The sequence below is a fragment of the Cucurbita maxima genome, unplaced genomic scaffold, assembly GCF_002738345.1.
Source record: "Cucurbita maxima cultivar Rimu unplaced genomic scaffold, Cmax_1.0 Cma_Scf00002, whole genome shotgun sequence".
NCBI lineage: Eukaryota > Viridiplantae > Streptophyta > Magnoliopsida > Cucurbitales > Cucurbitaceae > Cucurbita > Cucurbita maxima.
This window is the reverse complement of record NW_019272018.1, coordinates 3,838,283-3,859,484: the sequence shown is the minus strand read 5'-3', so window position 1 is coordinate 3,859,484 and position 21,202 is coordinate 3,838,283. Positions and strand designations below refer to the sequence as shown.

Below are 21,202 nucleotides of genomic sequence, written 5' to 3'. Positions count from 1 at the left end.
AAAAAAAATTAATAAAATATTCTTTTATTCCTAGTTTGGGCTTAGCCCGGCCCACTAACTTGAAGTTCATGTGTCACGGAATTATGAAAATTCTCCCAATTATAATAAATTAATTAAAGTTGACTAGATTATAAAAATATAAATATGTATTTTAATTAATTATATTTAATTTTATTAGAAAGTCAATTATTTTTTTATGTTTAGAACATAATTTTCGTTATGTTGAGATATGATATCAATCTAAATTAATTATTTAAAATTCATTTAGAACAAAACCTTAAAATATGTTGTTCAAAATCATCGGATTAATTTAATATTTAATTTTAAACTTATAAATAATATTTTATATATTATAAATTTGATTTAAATAATTAGTGAACTTGATTTAATTAGGTTCATTTATAAGTTTATAAACTGTACATTATATTTAAATTATTAGTATGGAAATTAAACGTAAAATTTATTATGTTCTTGAAGTATTGAAAATTTTCTGGCCAGGAGAGAGCAACTTCTTAGGGTCGAACAAGGCCTTCCTGCGCAAGAAAGTTGGCCATTTTTGGCCAAAATGGTTAATCCAATCTTGTTGAGTTTCATAATGGGGAAGATATTGCTTCACTTTAATCCCAGCTTCAGCACAAAACTTTAAAATGTCTTTGTTATGACCATCAAACGTTTCCCAATCCTTGAACCCACTCGAAAATAGAATCGCCGCCGTGTAGAACACGTCTTCGTCGGGTATCACGGCGGAGGTCCGCTCATCCCACCTGCAAAAGTTTTCAGGTACGGTTCATAACGTTACTGTTGAGGATCGTTGGGAGGTAGTCCCACATTGGCTGATTTAAGGAATAGATCTCTAGAGATATAAGACCTTTTGGGGAAGTTCAAGCAAAGCCACGCGAGCTTATGCTTTAAAGTGGACAATATCGTACCATTGTGGAGAGATGTGAGCCTCGAAAGTGTAGTCAAACAAATAATGTATTTTGTTCGAGAGCTCTATAGGTTTTAGTTGTTTAAGAATATGAGTAGGTGAGAACTTACTTGTTTTTTAGCATAGGGTAGATGAGGAAAACGCCGGAAGTGATATTACGCTTTTGAATAATGCCTCTAAAAACACCCGAATCAAAATCAGCAATTCTCGACTTCGGAATGAAAAGATTCAACCATGGATGGGGAACATCCCACAACCCTAAAGATCTTAGAACTACTTCGTCGGTGTGAACTCGATCCAAAAACTGTTCGTATGAAGCATCTCTAACGAATTTCAACCCTTCCTCGAACTTCAACCCTCCCAGTAACTCGTCAAGTTCCTGAGAAAAACCCTAAATTATTCAACAAGACCACCACAATAATAATTAACAGATAATTTGAGAGAGAGAGAGTATGAAACCTGGTCAACAGAAGAAGCAGAGTGTTGGTCGTAATATTTGACGACTTCAAGGACGTAAACGATGCCGTATTGGGAGACAAGGGAGGCAATCTTGGGCTGGTCGGCGAGAGGAAAGAAGGAGGAATTATCAGGTGTGTGAAGTTGTAGCAAAAGCAAACCTTCAACGAAATTAAGGCCGTTGGATTTCTCATTTCCATTGTTGGAGATCAAAAGCTCTTGATCACTTGTAAAGGCAGAGAAGTTGGTGTAAAGCATCCTCACCCATTTAACCTTAAAAAATACAAAAAAAAAAAAAGAACAAAAATTCATATAATAAACTTAATCCACAGATAAGGTTGACCCCTAAAAAAAACTATTTAAAAAGTCAAAGAAACCGTTAAGTGTACGTAAGGTCGTTAAAAAAGAAAAAAAAAAAAAAGGATTTTCCAACGTCATTCAATATTTAATTATGGGAAATTAAATTGTAGTGCTTAGCCGGCGGAGGCCTGATTAACGCATTAAATGTGTTTTAATTATTGTAAGCTAATCAAAACAAATGGGTTTTTATTGTTTTGATTCATTATCTATCTCTCCGCCGTGTTTGACTGAATAATCAGAGAGAGAGAGAGAGAGAGAGAGAAGAGAGAGACCCTTGTGGGCGTCGGAGCTAGGGCAATTTTAGCTCTGGTAANCACACCGAACTGACCCAAACCGCCGAGCACGGCGTAGAAGAGCTCAGGGTTGGTCGTAGGGGAACACGTCAAGGATTCACCTTTTCCTGTACTCCAAAAAAAAAAAACAAAAACAAATTTAATTATTAAGTATATATATTTAATTTCCTAATTAAATTTTATATTACAAAAAAAAATAAATAAATAGATAACTCAAAATTTTAAATTTTGTTGTTAAATTGAATTTAAAAAATATTTAAATTCGACTTAACTAAATCCACGTCCAACCACAAAAAAAATTAGTTGAATTATTTTTTTAAAAAAAAAGTATGACACGTGGCAGTCATGCAAACAATAAAAAACCCTATTTTCGGGGACATAAGGGCATTTAGTTGGGTTTTTGGTCTTGATAACAATTTTTCTTTTTTGATGTCATTAACGTTGTCCAAATAAAAAAAATAATTTGTGGGTAGTGTAAGATTGTTTGTTTAATTGAATCCATAATTAAATTTAAATTTTTTTAAAAAAAAATACCAGTTACGACGTCAAGTTCATAAACATTGCTGATCTGAGGGCCGAACCGGAACGTCTGGCCGCTAATTCCGGCGTTGGACAGCGTCCCGCCGACGGTGATATGCAAATAATCCGTCCACGACACCGGGCTAAACCCCTTCCGCATCGTCTCATGCAACACATCGATCCACAGCTGCTCGCCACCCACGTCGGCGTACGGACCCAACGGCGACGTCGTTTTCACCACAATTCTCCCGCCCCCTTGCTGGGAATTAGCCAGTGACGTCATGTTCATGACCACTCCGTTCCCGGCCAAGGCCTGCCCACGTACGGAATGGCCTTGACCCCGGGCAGCGATATCCAACCGCATGGGCCCCGCATACATAACCCGGATGAAGACGGCGATGTCGTTCCCGGTGACCGGGAAGAAAACGCCGATGGGGTTCTCTTGAATTATCCGGCCGTAATCTGTGGACGCTAAGCTTATGGTTTGTAGGTCATCTCTGAGCTTCTCGGCGAGGGATTCCGGTAGAGATAAATTGTCAGCCGATGCCCGAAACGGTGCGTTGTGGAGAGAGAGAAAAGAAGTGAAAATTATTAAGAGAAATAAATTGGGAAATACCATTTTTGTTTGAAGATGAAGAATGTAAAACATGCATATTTATAGTGATTTAAAACAATTAAATAATATAATAAAAAATTAAATCTTTTTTATTTTTTAAAAATTAGTAATGTGTTGTGTGGAGAATGAATGTATTGGCAACGTAGAATTGACTTTTAAATAATGGTTAAATATTATAAAGTTTTAAATGGAATTATTATTTTGTAAAATATATTACTTTCCTGGTGGATATTAATACGTTAATATTCGGTTTTAAAAAAATTGAGAAATGTGATTTCAAACGTGTTACTGACTAAGCTAACCAATTACCAAATTAATTTCAATTTTGAAACATGATTTTAAATGTCACAACAATATTGGTTTCAATAAATAAAAAAATTCTTTGTTGAGTCAATAAAGCAATAAACTAAATTAATTTATAAAGCCGAATCCCCAAGTCAATGCACGATCCAAATCCAACTGGTTCTATAGGCACCGTGCTCCCTCGCACCATCTTTTTCATTCGATATCTACAAAAATAAAATGAGTACATAAAACTCGAGATATCAATTGATTATGATGGTATAAAGATTTGGGTGGCTGACTCGAGTCATGACTTAGAATATATGATTTTCACCGATGTTCAATTTTTTTTTTATGATATATATTTAAAAACCCAATTTTTTTTTTTTTTTTTTTAATAATACATAACGTGTGGAAAATTATGAATAGTATTATTGTATTTTTGTTCAAAGATACGTTTAGATTTTGAGGGTTTTTTTTTACTTTGTATTAATTTATTTAATTTATTCCAATAGTCAACCAATTAAATATGAGTTTTCAGATTACACCAAGTTTCAACATATAATTAAAATGGAGTGTTCCAATTGTATTGTGAGCTCTACAAAGTTGCATGCATAATGTTTATCTTCTCTAATTTTTTTTTTTTTTTTGGATAAATATAAATAATAAATTGTAATAAAGTCATAGCAATTATAATAATAATAATTATAATCATTATTGTCAATAAAATTAATGGAGAAGTGCCTACCCCTGTTAATTTTATTTAAGAGTATTTACTGGAAATTTGATTGTGGATTATGAATTAATTAAGTAGAAGTTAATGAAATAATTATAGAATTGGTTTTGATGTGGAAGTCACTTAGGAGTTGAGAGTCAACGATGAGCATAATAAGATCTTTGAGTTTGAACTTAAATTTGTTGGAGACTTATAAGCTATTGCTCTCAAATTACACAACAACATTACATAGCTACCTTTTTTGTTTCTTTATCTTACCTTTTTATTATTATTATTATTATTCTTACCTTCGAGTTTTTTATATAAATTAGTTTTAACTTTCAATTACGGGCGTCTATATATTAAAAAAATTTATAAAATAATTTATTCATTAATATATAAATTGAATTTTATGTTTAATATAATAAATACCATTCTAAATTAGGAATATTTGAAAATATAATGCTAAGTCCCCCAACCCCATACCATTTTATTTTCTCCAATAAACAGTAATTTCGAAGATTTGGGTGAAGAAGTAGGAGATTTTATGAGAATGACATGAAATCTTTGAAAAAGAAATGTCATATTGAGAAACCCAAATGGGATTTTCTTTTATTTTATTGAAATTATCTTAATAATTAACTTTTTTTTAATCATAAAACTATTCTTCTTCTTTTAAAACAAGATTTTGATGATCAAATCGGATCATATTCTTCCAACCAAAAAAAGAAAAAAAGAAAAGGTCACCGTCCAATAAGATTATGTTAATGGAAATCCAATCTCAAAGTATAAAAATATTTAATGATGAATACACACCACATTCCTGATCGATCATAGACTAAATTTGTAATTTAATGAAATATTGAGTTATTATTTTACGAAGATATTCGGACACATGACATGCCACAAGGAACAAATAAATTAAGAAAACAGTAATTCAAAATACAACAAAAATCTGCCTATTGAGAATTACTTAAAAGAAAGAGAGCATTCCTAATATTAAACCTTAATTAAAACGGCCTAATGAGTATTGGCCTCATCCAGTTTCTTCAGGTTCAAATAATACACAAACTACGCTAATGTAAAACACTTTCGGTAGCCTATTAGAAAGCAAGCAAAGGGCAAAGGGAAGAGAAAGGGGCACTCACACCCACAGACACACACACACACACACACACACAGAAATACCACAAAAGAACAGTATTATAATAAGACTTGTTGTACCGATGCAATGCCAACTCTGTAGCTTGCAATACCAACCACAAGCAGGCGCCGACCATCCATCAGCGCACAGCGCCCCATAATAGCACACTCAACACGCACGCAAAAGGGCCAGAAGAAGTCAGCTTTCTATATTCTATTCTATTACCTAATCGACAACACGCACACGCACACAAGTGTTGATTGTGCTCTTTTGTAACAAGGCAGACAACATCCGCAGACCTGCACTATCCTATCAAATCAGGGCATTTTCCAAAATGTGACCCTCACCCCAGGTTTGACTTTCTCAACATCCTACCTTAAAGGGACACTAATTGAGCCAAGGGTTTTTCAGAACTCTACCTTGGCTTTTGACCACGCAATGTGTCATAATCAGATGGGACTTCAAAAGTTTCTTCACCAGCATCATCTCCTTAGTGCTCCTCCATATGCTAAAAGGCTAAGCAAAGCAACCATTGAACATCAACATATTAGGTTCTTATGCACAAAATATATGCCACAATTAACGAATCAAGTTCGACCATAATTTGTTTTGTTGAATTTCTAGTGTTACACTCCCCTTTACCCATAAAGCAGAGTATAATGATACAAGCTGTCAAGTTTTACTGTTCCTGAAAACAACGCTTTGACAAGTTCCCAACTGCAAAAGAGACGATATCAGTTTGCACTTCGAAAAAGTGGGGAGGAAATATGGAGAGACACGTGTCTTGAGTTATTTCTGTGAAGTGTATGAAAAAGAATACAAGATTAGGATAGACCTCTATACAGAGCACTCATGAGTTAGAACAGACATTGACCAAGATTTTTTTTTCTTCTTCTTCTTCTTTTTAAATAAATAAAAAGAACAAAATCAATAAGCTTATCTCCCGAGGAAACGCTACAACGATTGAAGAAAGTGGGACAAAAAGTTCATGATCCAATACATAGCTTTTTGGAACTTTAACAAAAAAAAAAGAACTGTAATGGCCACTTGTCGAATCTTAGTAGGACTCGCACAAGTAGGGAAAAGGATGCACAAAAGTCCCAACTTTTGTTTCCCATGATTTCCTTGTCAAGCAGCAGGAACCTTTTTCCCATCTTCGATGAAGAAAATTGCAGTTTCAGGAACCTGTTACAACAACGGATTAAGAGGCATGTATAATATTTAAACAAGCTCACTATCCCGCTGGATTCCACCCTAAAAATTTCCAAATATATCTTATGTCCTCATAATTATGACTGGTAAAAAATGATGATGAAGGAGGACGGAAAAATGAAAGAGGAACAACAGATAGTACAGTTAGCAAGGAGATAAGGTAAGCAATAAAATACTAAAAGCAACGTTGACAAAACTTTTTCAAAAAGAAGTCTCATCAAGTATCAAGCATATGAAAGCAAATATAAAGGGCACCATTTTTTGCATTAGAACAAAAAAAACATACTGTTGCTTTTAATTTCACTGTTACTTATTGCTTGGTAAATGACTGCAAAATGGGTAAAATACTAGGTTCAAAAGGTGAAGTTCAAGTTGAAGGTGGTGTTCAAAAAGAAGACATCTACAGAGGAGCTATATGTATCACTAATGAAATGGCTAGTTAATCTATGACCTAGTTGATATATTATAATTTCTTCTGAACGATTATTTGTTTGCAACTTCTAATCCAGTAATATGCAAAATTGTCTAAACCTCATCAGTGACAATCCATCATGACAATGGCAGGCCCCATGTAGATGGAAAAGACCATTAAAAGTAAATAATAGTTGTAAGACGGGGGGGGAAGGCAAATAACCAAGTTGAAACCTACTTTATGGTTAAAAGACAAAAATTAAAGTACCATCTATTTAATCTACCACACTAGACCCAAGCATAAGTGTATGTACAATCAAATAATCCTTTTGACTCACCGTGTTGAATTTTAGCACTACAAGAAGGTCTACACAGCACTACCCAATTGAAAAGGGAAAAAGGAGGAACCCAAATCCAACAATTACTTGGAACAAAATGGATTAAGCCTTCCAGGCCACCAATATGGTATACTAATGCTATATTAGTATAGAGGGGCCCAAATGAGTAACCCATCAAGAAAAGAGTTTTGGTAAGATGCCTTGAATGTGATTGTAGAAATGTGATGCGTAAGGCTAAAGGTCCAATAATAACTTTAGTTAGTTTTATGGATTGGACATTCGGAATTAGCCAGAGAGAAGGAATGGGAGAAGAAAGTGAAGGAGAGACGGACGTGGGTAGTTGAAAGCCAGCATTCTTGGCACACAGAACAGGCCTCCTGAATTTCCTGTATCATCTTTCCCAAAAGAATTAAATATAATGTCTGTGTGTCAAGAGAACATAAAAAAGAGGAATAATCTTGTTTAAGTCAATTTGGTGGCAGGAGCGATGGAAGTGAAAGTTCAATTCTGACCAACAGAAGCTACCAGCTACTAACGAGAGTGTAAATATCATTGACAAACCTGAGAAATTCTTTGTTATTGAGAAATTTGTCTCCAATTTAAAATTGAGGTAGAGTGTGAAGTGGGAAAACACCTACCCCTAACTTCTCGGCAGGGACCAAAGGAATTGTGCAACGAGTTGTGAATACCTGAATCCCAGTGCACTAAAGGAAAGATTGGAATTCTTCCGTTCAAAAGGACAATTTTGAATGCTGGATATCCAAAGCCAATCAACTCTGCCTCAAACTGCATGGTTGAGGTTGAGAAGCTAAAGGAAGCCATAAGATTGTGTCCAATGTAGTTTGAATGGGCAAACATATGGTCATCACTACAAGGTTAACTAGAGCCCAAGGTATCATTGCTATCACAATTCAACTCTCCATAAGGGCCAATGTACAGGGAATTTGCAGACACCAGAAAGGAATCATGTGAGACTATCAACGAAAATTTTGAGATTTTTATTTTCTAAAAGACAGAAGTTTTCATTAAGATTTAAGAAAATGAAACTGCTGGTAATGCATCTAAAACAATAACCCTAAAAAAGATTGTAACACATAACTACAAACCAGATATCAGGGAGGTAAGAATAATTAACAAAACACACATGGCAGGATTATGAAAATACTCTTAAGTACGGTTGAAGATTAAGGCCTAAAGCTCAAACAATTATTTTTCCAATGAAGTAAAAAAGGGTCAAACTAGATTTTTGAAGGACCAATCTACAAATATTTACAGTCCCAGTCCACTCAACCAATTCTTCAAGAAGAATCAGGAAGGAGCCTACCCATTACCCATTCACAAACTGACACCAACTTCAATGCTTAATTGATGCCAAGGTCCAGCACAGATTTAGAGAGAGAGAGAAAGAGACAGGGTGGGAGAATAGGACAGGCGTAACATTGCCACAGTGGAGGATGAGCCTAATGGGACTACCCTTGTCTCGCCCAATGAAAATGAGAGCCAAGATTTTCTTTGGTCCAAAGCTTAGTGAATTGGACGGAGATTTTTATTTATCAGAAATTGGAGGGAATTGAGAAAAGAATTGTGATAATATTGCAAAAGGATCATATCTACAAAGGAATTTCAACATGTACAACCAGGAAACTGCAATCTAATATTGGAAGTGGTGCTTATTGGTTCGAATCACCAGCCATGGGAAACACAATCTATCGGAGACTTTTGATGAACTCACTGACAATCATCACTGGCTACTCAATGATAGCGTAGCAACTTGATACTTCGGACCCTGCTCTGTATTGGAGAGAATTGGGGGAATAACTGACAAGCATCAATGTCTGATAGCAAACCCAAGATCTCCAAGTTCGTTTTATGGTTAGGCAGACGGGGGGTATGATGTGGTTACTATTCAGTTGTACCCAAGTGGCTAGTAGATGGGAATTAAGGGAATCAAATTGGTGGGAAGATAGGGCTTTGATTTTGTAGGAGAACATATGACTTTATATTTGTTATTAATGCCATTATATACAAACATTAGAGCTAGATTAATATACATAGAGCCAATTCAACACTGAAGTCCTTTACTGGGTGTCTCTTGTGCATGCAACAATAGTTTAATATCAACGAATGGCTGTGAATGCTAAGAACTCAGGATACAAAATACAGTTGCACCAACAAAGCTAAATCTTCAATAAAGTTGTTTCTTTCGTTTGTTTTTTTCTCTTTGTGTTAAATCACTATATAATCAAGAAATATAATTAAATATAGACCTTTTATATAGTAGTTTCAGAAAGGGAAAAAAAAAACAACAAAAAACAAAAAAATACCAACCTTCCTAGCATTAGAAGTTGAAAATGTCACCATTTTTTAAAACTGTCCAGAATCCACTATAATTTATGTGCAATTCATATCAGAAATAATCAAACCAAGTTCAAAAACATAAGGTAAAGAGTAAAAGAACGACATTCAAGTACGGTTTTGGAATGAGCTAAGAGGCAATGGGGGGCACGTATATGCTTTTCTCCCCAATATTAATGATGAATTAGAATCTTACATCAGGCCAAGTTTCAGTAATGAAATCCACAATGTCATAGAATATGTCCCCTTGAACATCGATTTGATCTTTCTCAGTTGGCCCCTAAACCAAGCATTAAACAGATGATGAGATATCAAGAGGCATCTAAAGTAGAAAAAGATACTTATATCATGGCACCAGAAGTTAATAACCTTGACCACAGATGCCCCCGTCGCAAACTTCTTCCCAAGTTTCTTCGAAGCATCACTAAGTTTAACTCCTAAATCCAGTCAGAGAATGTTATTGGAAACTATTGTAACAATAAAGATATGGCAAATAGGGAAAGAAAACAAAGTATTGCTCACCAAAAAGGTCTAACCCTTTAACAATTGTAATACACTTTCTCTTATTTCGTGTTACCTTCTCAATTACAACTTCTTGTTTCTCCTACATGCAAAAAACCAACAAATGAGATTCATCACGTCTTGTTGTGGAGTGACAACAGAACTGAGTTTAAAACTTACTTTTTTCTTTATCTTGCCACCAGGAAGACGTTTTACTTCCTCTTTCTTAGGTGCTGCAGTTCTCCACCAAAAGAGAAAAGAGTAACTAGAGCTATAAGTCGTACATTTAGACCAAACAAATATAAAATTATTATTAAACAATAATGGAAAAGAAAATGTTGGTTAACATACATTATAAGCAGAAGATGTCAGACACAAGACAATCAAATCAAAAGTTACATTGAGAAGAGCCATACAAACGCAACCCAACTGACAAAAGGGTAAAAATGTTTAATGGGATTACTTTATTAATCCTGCTGATCTTAAGTGATCTATTTTCAACTATCCGCAAAATTCCAATATCGGGAACACTAACTCTAGGCAGGTAATCATATTATTATATCTTTCCTCACATAACCAAATAATGGAAAAGATTATTTATTTTTTAGAATTCAAGGACAGAGGTGTACAAACTATAGAACATACCATGTTCAAGTGAGGTCGAAATAATGGAAAAGATTATTCATGTTCTAGGGTCTCAAAAGTGCTTATTAAGTACAGCCAAAACCATGGTGGTCACCTTAGGATTTCATATCCTATGTGTTTCCATGTCAACTAAATGTAGTAGGATCAATAACTTTTTCGTGATATTAGTTTAGGAGCGTGCACAAGACCGGACACNNNCGAAATCAAAAAAAAAAAAAAAAAAAAAAAAAAAAAAAACCGCCTAAAACCTAATACTGGAGAGTAAATTGAGGGTCCACTACCCTACATTGCAATGCTAAAAATGGGTTTCTCAGAGAACTAAGTAGTATTAGGCCTGGTAAGAATTTCACGAAAAAATCAAAATAAAAAAGAAAACATTAACGTTGAGGGCAGTAGCTTCCAACATATTCAAGTGAACCTAGCATGTAAATACAACAAAACAAAAAAACTATACACATATAGATACAAACACACGCATGAACACACATATATATAAATATATTGACAAGCTAACCTGAAGAAGCGGCTCCATCGCCAGCAGCAGATGAGATACAGGTCGACTGCAGTTGATTAGAAACTTCACCAACTTCCTTCCCATTGGCCTCTACAAACAGAGAAAGAAAGAAAATTTAGTCGATAAACTCGGATTTGAACTAACAATTAATACATTGAGAGAAACTAAATAAGAGACTCTTAGGGTTTGGGAATACAAATGACCTTTGAGGAGATCGGGATAGAGATCGGGGGCATTCTGGATCAACCAGGGCTTGCATTTTTCGAAATCGGGACCGAATTCGCAATACTCGGCCGGCAAACTGCAGATTGGACAGTACAAAACGCGTATCGGTTGGGGTTTATCTGCCATTGGAGCACCTCAAGCACAGCCTCTCAGCCCCCTTTCGGTGCGGAAGACAGGGTTTTTCGGTCCCTTTCCTTTTTGTTGCCTGAATGAGATTCGAGAGGCAATGAACAGTGAAGGAGTTGCGTCGGAATGTTATTTTCTAAAATATATAATATTCTAAATATTCTAAATTACATTAAAGTATTTTAATTAAATGTGATGATCTATACATTATCTAATTATCATGTTTTTTTTTTTTTATGGAAAATCATAAATATAAATCATTTGTTGAAATTAATATTTGTGTTAGTTACCCATCGATCAAAAATATCTATAGTTATATGATATCGAAGTCGTCGTTGCCTACTCACTTTTAGTTTATAACATTGTTTTTTCTAAAATTATTTTCAACGTTTTTCCTCGCTCGGGTTTTTAAAAATATTTTCTTTCAAATGTGACTCTAGACTCGAGCATACGCAAATATTGTCTGCAAAGTCTGAATTTTATATGGATGACTTGTTCGTTGATTTAGTACAAGTGCCACAAAATCGTTATCCCGCTACCGCAAGAGTGTGATTGTGACACTTATCATGCACGGAGAACAAAAAACGCCATAAATTTGGCTCGAGGAGTAGCTACCGTGAATTCAAATTATCCCATTTTAAAATTTATTCAGTGGGAAAGGAAATTTGATCACCTCGCCCTCCCCAACCAAAGTCAGGGTTGGCCAAAATACTCATGTATATCTTTGAAAGTCACTAACTATACTAACAAGGTATATGTTCCTTTTCCATGACTCAATCATATGAATTTTATGGTTAAATGTGCTTTATTTAGAATAATTTTATATTTAGCGATTTCTTAGAATTTTTTCTGGAATACACGTGAGTAAGGATAAAGCATGAGGACTGGTGTCGATTTGGGAGATAGTCTTCGGTCTTTAAAAAACGGGAGAATGATTAATATCAATTTAAGTATTGAAGATAAAATTAGAAGGTTAAAGTTTATAATTATCTAACGAATATATGATTTTTTTTATTTTTATTTTATCTAATAAAAATAGATGCCAATTAATAATTTACAAGTAAATAATAATTTCAAAATTTTATTTATTTATTTATAACATATAAAAAGAATATGCTAAAATAGAATTAGAATATGAGCTTACCAAATAAGTACATATATATAAAAACAAAATCAACGTCACAATATATAAAATAAATATCTGGTGACATTATAGTCTTTAAAAGATATTAAATAAAAAATAATATTTCCCATAGTAATTGGACCGACAATTGTAATAAATTGAGAAATGTCTAATAATTAATAAATACCAAGTTACTATAATAATTTTTCCAACAATTATATTTATTTATTTATCAACAAACAGCTTATTTTTTTAAAAAAAAATTGCAATAATAACCCCTAGTCTATAATTAATTTTACTTTAAAATATATTTTTTAAATAAATATTATTATTTACATTTTATGAAATTTTAAAAGATTTAGAAAATTACATTAAACTATAATTATTATTTTTCATTTTAATTTTAATACACTTTTAACAAAATAAATAAATAAATTATTTAATTAACATGAAATTTAAGAGGGTTTATGCGTTTGTTAATACTTAATTTTATTAAAATAAATTAAATAATAATTATTTTTTATTTATATACAAAAATAATAATATATTCTCCGGTTCTAAAGTAAAATAGTGCAAAATCTATCAATTACATTCATCACATAAAAGATTAAACTAAACGACAATTATAGCTCCTCATCTAAAAGAGTAACGTTGCAACATCTATATCGATATCTTTCTTAAATAACTTTGACTCTGGGACAGACGGATCTAGATTGATTTTAAGATTTATTAAAAATCTACCCGCTTAAATTTAAAATTTTTAAAAATTATAAGTATTAGAATGAATTAAAATTAGATATTTATTTATTTATTATTTGAAATTAAGCGAGTTTATTAAAATTAAAATTACTAAAGGAAGTATTTGAGTGATCTCCATTTTATTAAATTTAGTGAATTTGAAAAAGGTTATAATAGTAAAATGCAAATTGATCAAATTTAATTTTTATAAATGCAACCCAATCCAGTCCAACCCCAACCGCCGGAAGGTCCAAAATTTGGCTAATTTTCGTGACAACGACAGCTGATAATTAATTTCTTTCCGCCATTAATGGCGGCTGTGTTCCATTCAGACAGAAAAACCTACGAAATCAGACCAACAAACCTCACAAAACAGAGTTTGTACAAGAAAAAAAAAACAGAGAAGGGGGATTTATTTATTTATTTATTTTTTTAAATCAAGAACTGAAATGAAAAATTCGATCAGATGTGAAAGAAGATAAAGAGGGGGCTTAATGTTTTTTGCCTTTAATCATGTCTCTGTAACGCAACAGAGATTCCAGCCTCTGCAATTTCAGCTGCTGCTTGAACTTGTTTATGAAATCGTCAGCTCTCACATCCACCTCCTCCTCCTCGTCGGCAGTTTCCAGCGCTTTTGGTTCTCCAATCTCCGCCATCGTTGTCGCCGGACGACGCCGTTCAATTTCGCTTACTGATTCCTCTGTTTCGTCCTGCGCCGCTGTATCCACCCTAGTGAACGACGTCCATGATAGCTTCTCACTCAGCGATTTCTGCAATTTCGCCCGGAAGCTCGTCGTCGGAGCGTGGGGTTCGGTGTTGGATTTTCTCCGGCTGATGGAATGGTCGTGGTGGGTCTTTTCCAGGCTCTGTTCTGCTGCCGACTGTGGCGTTTCCGGTTCGTCGTTTGAATCGGATCTGTAGAGGGTGATGGATTTGAGGCGATCCAACACCGATGGAGCTCGGTCGAGTCGGGTTGGAGGGTCTGGATTGGGGTGGTGGTCGGAGTGGTAGGGGTAGAGGTTGAAGGACTTGACTCTGTCTAGGACAGAAGGGTGGCGTAGGAGGGCGGGGCCGTCGTGGAGATGGCGGCGGGAAGTGATGACGATGGTGGCGATGACGACGTTGATGAGGATGAAGAGGGAGGTGGGGGTGACCCAAGTGGCTAAAGAAGTCCACATGTCGGAATTGCGGTGGTAACGACGGCGGCGATGGAGGGTTTATGGTGGAGATTGGGGGAGGTTTTTATGATTGAGGATGAGAAATTTTATAGTAAAGAGTACTTTTCTTATGTGCCTTTATTTAAATTTGCGTGGAAAATAATTTGGGTTGGTTGGATTTGATGGACTTGAATAAAACATGCTTATTTACTGTTTATATATATATATATGTTAATTATTGTCACTTTAAAACAATAATTATTTTGTAATGAAATATTTATTGTGTGTGTAATTTTTTATAAAAAAGAATTACATAACTTTAAATTACTTTTTCTAATCTATTTTTCGATTTTCTAAAACATAATAAAAAACTTTTATATCTTTATCATAAAAGTTCTTAAAAGATCATGTTGTATATTTTGTATGATTTTAATGTTCGAAAAAATGCTCAATTGAGTTCGTAAATCTTAAAGATGGTTTAATGTCGATCGACAAATTAATATCTAATTATTTTTCAGTATCTTATTGCAGGAACAAACCAATTCATTATTAGAAATGATTATTTTATTAAACAAAGATGAAGAATGAAGAACCTTTTAATCTCAAAGTGAAATTCAGATACACAGAAGTTGCAATCAAAAAGTAGAAGGAATATCAAATATAATTTAATAACAAAACACTAGAACCAACTTTCTAAGAGTGATTCCATGGAGGGCCCTTTTTGAAACTTTACCTAAAATGCAATGCGCTCCGTCTATACGAAAGACGTAAAGATATTTTGATTAGAAGTTCAGAAGTTTGAATCTCACTCCAGATTTGATTGAACAAATCCATTGTATTATTGAGGAATGAATGGAAGGAGGTTAGCTTTGGTCGATCGAACCACACAGAATTAGAAATCAGTTGAACTTAATCAGCAAAACATAAACGTAATTATTCATGGGCGCAACTAATAAAAGATCCAGCAGGAACCTGAATGCAGGCTGGAAGAACTTGCTCAAGCACCATCCTTGCAATGCGGCAGCCTTGTTTTAATGAGATTCAGAACAATTGAGGCTAACTCTGTTTGGTGTGAGGTGTAGCAATGATTGGCACCTTCTACGACATGTAACTTATGGTTCGGTATGATTTTATCGAACTCAAATGCATCTTCAACAGGGATTACTTCATCAGCAGATCCATGGACTGTGAACACCCTATCAAATATCATCATTAATCAGTTAATGTTTTCTGGGTTCCCACCAAATATGGGAAAGATAGTTTATACAAAGATATGCCTGATCCAATAAGATTTTTGAACTTTTCCTATTATTTAATCTATCTTATAGAACAGAGGAAGATTGAGCATTTATCCAGCAAAATAAAAAAAAAAAATCTTGACAATTATATTTAGGCCAGTGAGTCAATGAGTCAGACTGCTTGGCTCCTTAACAAATGGCTGGTGTGTTAGGAATCACGACTCTCTACAATTGTATGATATTGTCCACTTTGAGCATAAGCTCTCATGACTTTGTTTTAGACTTTCTCAAAAGACCTCATGCCAATGGAGATGTATTCCTTACTCATAAATCCAGGATCATTCCCTAAATTAGTCAATGTGGGACTCCCTCCCAACATCCTCAACCTGGTACCTCAACGCTCAAAATACATTAATCAAGAAACAGTTGTGCTAACTTTACACAGAAACCCAATCTCCATAATTTGAGGCATCCAGAGAGTTGATCAATGACACAGTAATAGAAACGTCCAAAGGAAATATCTCAACAAACTTTTCAAAGTGAACAGGTAACTGATTATGCAGTAAGGCAAATATGAGGAAAGGAAACGTAAAGAGAATTGATCGACTCGCCCTTACCTGCATTCTTTGTCGATTAGAAGACAAGCTTCATGCATATCAGTGTTTAGGCGATCCTTCAAGCTCTCCCACGTCACTTGATAGTCTACTTTTCCTAAAAAAAAAAAAAAAAAAAAAACAATTTTAACCAAATAGTGATTTAAACATGCAATGAGACTGTTTCATATGTATGGAAATGCCCCAATTAAAGTTTTTGAGACATAAGTTTTACTGCAGAAAATATGACTGGAGAATAACTCAACCCAGAAAATTTGAAAATAATTGCAATATAGATACCTTTCTTATTCTTGACATCAATATATCCTTCCTTTTCAATTCTTTCCATAAATTCATCCCCCAAGCGTTCTTTTATACCTTTTTTCAGATCATAACGTCCAGAAACATTGATAACAAAATTGATATCTTGATACTTGGAAGCATACAGAAGCACCACGTCACCCCCTGCATTTAATTTATTCATAACTAAAGCACTTATTTCAAAGAAATTGCAAGAACTGTTAATTTAGTAGCAGAAATATTGCGTTGGTTGATCTGGGTATTCCATACTCTGTTAAACATACTTGAACAAAACAGACAATTCAACTTCAAATTTCACTTCATGCTTAATAAAACACTGCAACTTCCTTTAAATATCAAGACTATTTTGGTGAAGTTCATGATATCCAGTGAAGGTCATATAGTCTACGGAAAAAATGTTGAAATAATAGTAGTGTTTTGAAACGGATCATTTTTTTATAAGCACCTTTAGAAAATATATTATAATAATAATAATAATAACAATATTAAATGATACCCTTAAGCATTTTAAATTGCTTTCTTAGGTAATTTGAAAACCTCAAGCATTTGTGTTCAATAGCCAAACATCATGGAAAAATAAAAAGTTTAGGAGTGATTTTAATTAACCAAAAGCAGGCATTTCATGAGTCCAAAAGTTATGCCAAATTAAGAAAACACCGTAACAATGTGAACTAAAACAACGCTTCTATACTAAATCAAGAATCCTTAAATGCTAACAATGTGAACTTTACAACGCTTCTATACTAAATCAAGAATCCTTAAATGCTGACAATGTGAACTTTACAACGCTTGAAAGTTCAAACTGCATCAATGTCAAAATAAATAAGTAATGCAAATATTCTAGTGCATGAGAAATAGAGCAAAGCATCTCCTAATCCACGGACTGGCTACTCTGTTTACAACACTAGTATTCCCCGAAGGAATGGGAATTTAAAAGGCAAATAAAACTTAGTCCCAGTACTCTGGCAATGACTTCATAGCCTTTGCCTCTATTATTTCGTAAGGGCCTGGATTCAAATTATTATAAAAACACATTCTACCATGTAGATGCACAATGCAATATGAACCTATCATTCAATTCCTAGCCTATGAGATAAAAAAAAGTAATTACTAAATCACAATCTAGCTTGGAAGTTGAGATGGATCCCTCTCAACTTTAAATATAATTTTGGCCTCAGATATTATCTACAACTTATTTGGTGTTGAGCACAGAGAAGGAATTGGCAACCTTTACTATGCCCAAGGATTCCACTTATGACACGGCCTGCTGCACGCCAATATTGGATTATTGCATGCAAGTCATCAGCCTCTCCATGATAATAACCATATTGAAACGAACCTTCGCTTTCCCTGTAAGAAAATATTCACAAGAAAACCAGTTCGAGAAAAGGTTTGGTGTAAATATTTACAATACTGCATTCACGGCCAATATATTGTTTGATGTAGCGAATATATACAATAAAAAATAGAAATCCAACTAGGAGTTTACAGACTGCCATTCACAGCAGTAGAAGAGGTTTGATGAATAAACTTATAACATTTCCATTCACAGCCAATATATTGTTTTGAGACGAGCAACATTTGGATTGATGCAAAAAAGATATACAGTAAAAAACAAAACTCCCACTAAGAGCTTACAGAAAATCATACCAATCTGAACCAACTAGAGTATAATTATGAAAGGACTTAGATACAGGAAACCAAGAAGAACAATGTTTAGCCATATCAAACACCTCTTTCTACAGTGTTTGCTTCTCATTGAAAACCGCTTTATTTCTCTCAAACCATAATCCCCATAGGATTGCCAGAGTAGTAAAAAATCATCTTAGAATTTTTCAATTACCGATAGATTCCCTTTTGCTGATCTATCCATAGCCATGAAAAACTAGGGTACTCAAATAATGAATACCGACAATGCCTACTGTAAAGGGCACTGAAATAACAAATGATTTTGATCATCCTCAGCTCCCCATGCATAAAACATGATAACTTGGCCTCAAGGTCATATTTGGACATTTATGCTTTATTCTATGCCTCTAGATAAAAGAGCCAAATGATAATTTTATGTTAAATTACAAGTCAAGTCCCTAAGTTTCGATGGTTGTGTGTATGTCTGAATCTATAAACTTTAAAAAAGATTTGAATGTCCAAATGATTTTGATCATCCTCAGCTCCCCATGCATAAAACATGATAACTTGGCCTCAAGGTCATATTTGGACATTTATGCTTTATTCTATGCCTCTAGATAAAAGAGCCAAATGATAATTTTATGTTAAATTACAAGTCAAGTCCCTAAGTTTCGATGGTTGTGTGTATGTCTGAATCTATAAACTTTAAAAAAGATTTGAATGTCCAAATGATTTTGATCATCCTCAGCTCCCCATGCATAAAACATGATAACTTGGCCTCAAGGTCATATTTGGACATTTATGCTTTATTCTATGCCTCTAGATAAAAGAGCCAAATGATAATTTTATGTTAGATTACAAGTCAAGTCCCTAAGTTTCGATGGTTGTGTTTATGTCAGAATCTATAAACTTTAAAAAAGATTTGATTGTGCCATTGAATTCTGAATTATGATTCTATTTTGTGTACTTTTTGTTGCTAACGCCATTAGCTAAATGACAATGTGACATGACATACAATTAGCAAATAAAGAGGATAATTGGACCACATAAAGTGACACGGTCTATAAAAGGGTGATAGAGTGGCAAATTATTACCTTGATTGATGATACAACTTTTTTTTTTTAAAAAAAAGTTCAGCTGCCAACACTTTAAGGTGCTTTAAGTACCTTACCAAAAAATAAGCGCTGGCCTCTTTCCCTTATAGCTATTCTATACTCCTACCCCATTTTATTTAGCCAGTAAGTAACATTCAAAATGCGAAAACTATTGCAGGAAAAATTCAAGGATAACTGACCATATGTAAGTTTTTCAAGGAGAAACTAAGCATTCATCAAGAGAAATGAAAGAATATCTAAGAGCCTAAAAAAGGCCAACAAAATGAGGTATGAGGCATTTAATTTAATAAAATTCCAGACAATAGGAAGGAAGAACAGGAAAATATTACACTAAATAACACCTGGCTTACCCATTTCCAGAAAAGTCAAAACGGAAGGCACTGATTCCTTCATTTTCTAATGTCTTAGCAATGTTTACGCTTATATCATTTTCCTGAAAATAGAAACCAAATGCTTTTAAATGTTTATCAAGGTGACGCCATATAAGCAAGTTGGATCACCCAGCCATAATCACCAAAGTCAATAATTTGATGGTTGTAAAATTAAATGTGGCATGCACGGGAAACACACATTATTTCCCTAAAAGCAGAGTCTTACAAGTTTAGCTATGCACATACGAACTTCAAAGAATCCAAATTTTAACTGGAAGAGAAAAAACAAAATTGATAGCATGGTTTTGAAATTAACCGAACTAGGAAAAATGTATGACAAGTCCTTGAGCAAACCTTGTTCGAACGAAAACCATGGCACAAAATGACAACCTCCGCTGATCCCGTATCATGAAGTATGCCCACAAGTTTTTCACCTTTTTTGTTGGGTACTATGACTTTCTGGTGCTGAGCCACTGAGAAGTCCAACTCCCATGTTAGTATTACTATTATACAAGCATAATCAGAACTTACGAGTTAACAACCTTGCAATTTAAATTGTAACAATTGCCTAATCCTGGTTTTATCCTTAGTTAGTCCCTAATATTTGTTTCATCAGAACAAGCCATCAGCAATAAGAATCAATAAATGCAGGACACGTTTTCCTTTCTCTCAAACACCAAAATGGCAATAAATCTTTAATCAAAGCAACTCAAGAATCATACTTCCAGGCCTATGTTCTATTGATTAGTTATGATCATCAGAACTTCAATTCGTCACTGTATTGCCGTCCCCCTCATGTCAGTAATAAAATGAAGACAAATTTCAAGCAGAAACGAATACAGTAAAGAAACGAATCAATAGGGTTAAAAATCTACTCGTGTCTTTGCTGCCACGTTGCGGGAAAGTAAGAATGTTCCCTTACCGGGAGTTTGTACATCAGAGTGGGCCATCTTTAGGGCTCTTGCGAAGCTCCGACAGCCAATGAATCGCGCCTGCAGGAAAGGAGATGTGATCAGAGGAGAAGGTCTAGAGATCCTTGAAATTGTCCATGGATGAAAATTACAGATCAGTGCTTCCATTTCTACTCTTTGGAATTCAAGAAATTTTGGAAAGGATGAAAGTGGAGTACTTACGTCTTCTTGTGCTGTTTCTGCCACACCAGTCAATTGGAGACGAGAAGAGTGAAAGGATTAGGACCATTTATTTCCCAATTAAATAGTAATGATAATAGTTAGCCAAAATTAACACATTGTCTTTAAAAAATACATTTTTAAACT

General features: G+C 34.2%; 4 protein-coding genes across 6 annotated transcripts; all 4 read right to left on the bottom strand.

The window, feature by feature from the left end:
* Positions 1–389: 389 nt before the first annotated feature.
* Positions 390–3,175, bottom strand: LOC111466785 (cytokinin dehydrogenase 2-like). Its single transcript, XM_023111401.1, has 5 exons — positions 2,572–3,175; positions 2,017–2,144; positions 1,388–1,657; positions 1,039–1,307; positions 390–764 (listed from the first exon to the last, which is right to left on the bottom strand). The coding sequence occupies exons 1-5, from the start codon at positions 3,173–3,175 to the stop codon at positions 464–466; spliced, it is 1,572 nt and encodes a 523-aa protein (XP_022967169.1). The 3' UTR covers positions 390–463.
* A 2,893-nt stretch (positions 3,176–6,068) lies between these two features.
* Positions 6,069–11,773, bottom strand: LOC111467611 (translation machinery-associated protein 22-like). The gene is made up of 7 exons (XM_023112581.1): positions 11,493–11,773; positions 11,290–11,379; positions 10,311–10,363; positions 10,152–10,233; positions 9,999–10,066; positions 9,826–9,909; positions 6,069–6,498 (listed from the first exon to the last, which is right to left on the bottom strand). Exons 1-7 carry the CDS (start codon positions 11,638–11,640, stop codon positions 6,442–6,444), a joined length of 582 nt encoding a protein of 193 aa, XP_022968349.1. The 5' UTR covers positions 11,641–11,773; the 3' UTR covers positions 6,069–6,441.
* Positions 11,774–13,992: 2,219 nt separating this feature from the next.
* On the bottom strand, positions 13,993–14,679 carry LOC111496949. The gene has a single exon (XM_023147533.1). The coding sequence runs from the start codon at positions 14,677–14,679 to the stop codon at positions 13,993–13,995; it is 687 nt and encodes a 228-aa protein (XP_023003301.1).
* A 738-nt stretch (positions 14,680–15,417) lies between these two features.
* Positions 15,418–21,141, bottom strand: LOC111467209. 3 transcript variants are annotated; one of them, XM_023112038.1, is made up of 8 exons: positions 21,055–21,141; positions 20,848–20,960; positions 20,280–20,398; positions 19,905–19,987; positions 18,039–18,160; positions 16,790–16,954; positions 16,514–16,607; positions 15,418–15,854 (listed from the first exon to the last, which is right to left on the bottom strand). In XM_023112038.1, exons 1-8 carry the CDS (start codon positions 21,123–21,125, stop codon positions 15,656–15,658), a joined length of 966 nt encoding a protein of 321 aa, XP_022967806.1. In that variant the 5' UTR covers positions 21,126–21,141; the 3' UTR covers positions 15,418–15,655. The 3 variants fall into 3 exon arrangements, with proteins under 3 accessions (XP_022967806.1, XP_022967814.1, XP_022967820.1); XM_023112046.1 differs by having other exon boundaries at positions 20,848–20,917; positions 21,055–21,127; XM_023112052.1 differs by having other exon boundaries at positions 20,848–20,917; positions 21,059–21,096.
* Between the last annotated feature and the right edge of the window lie 61 nt (positions 21,142–21,202).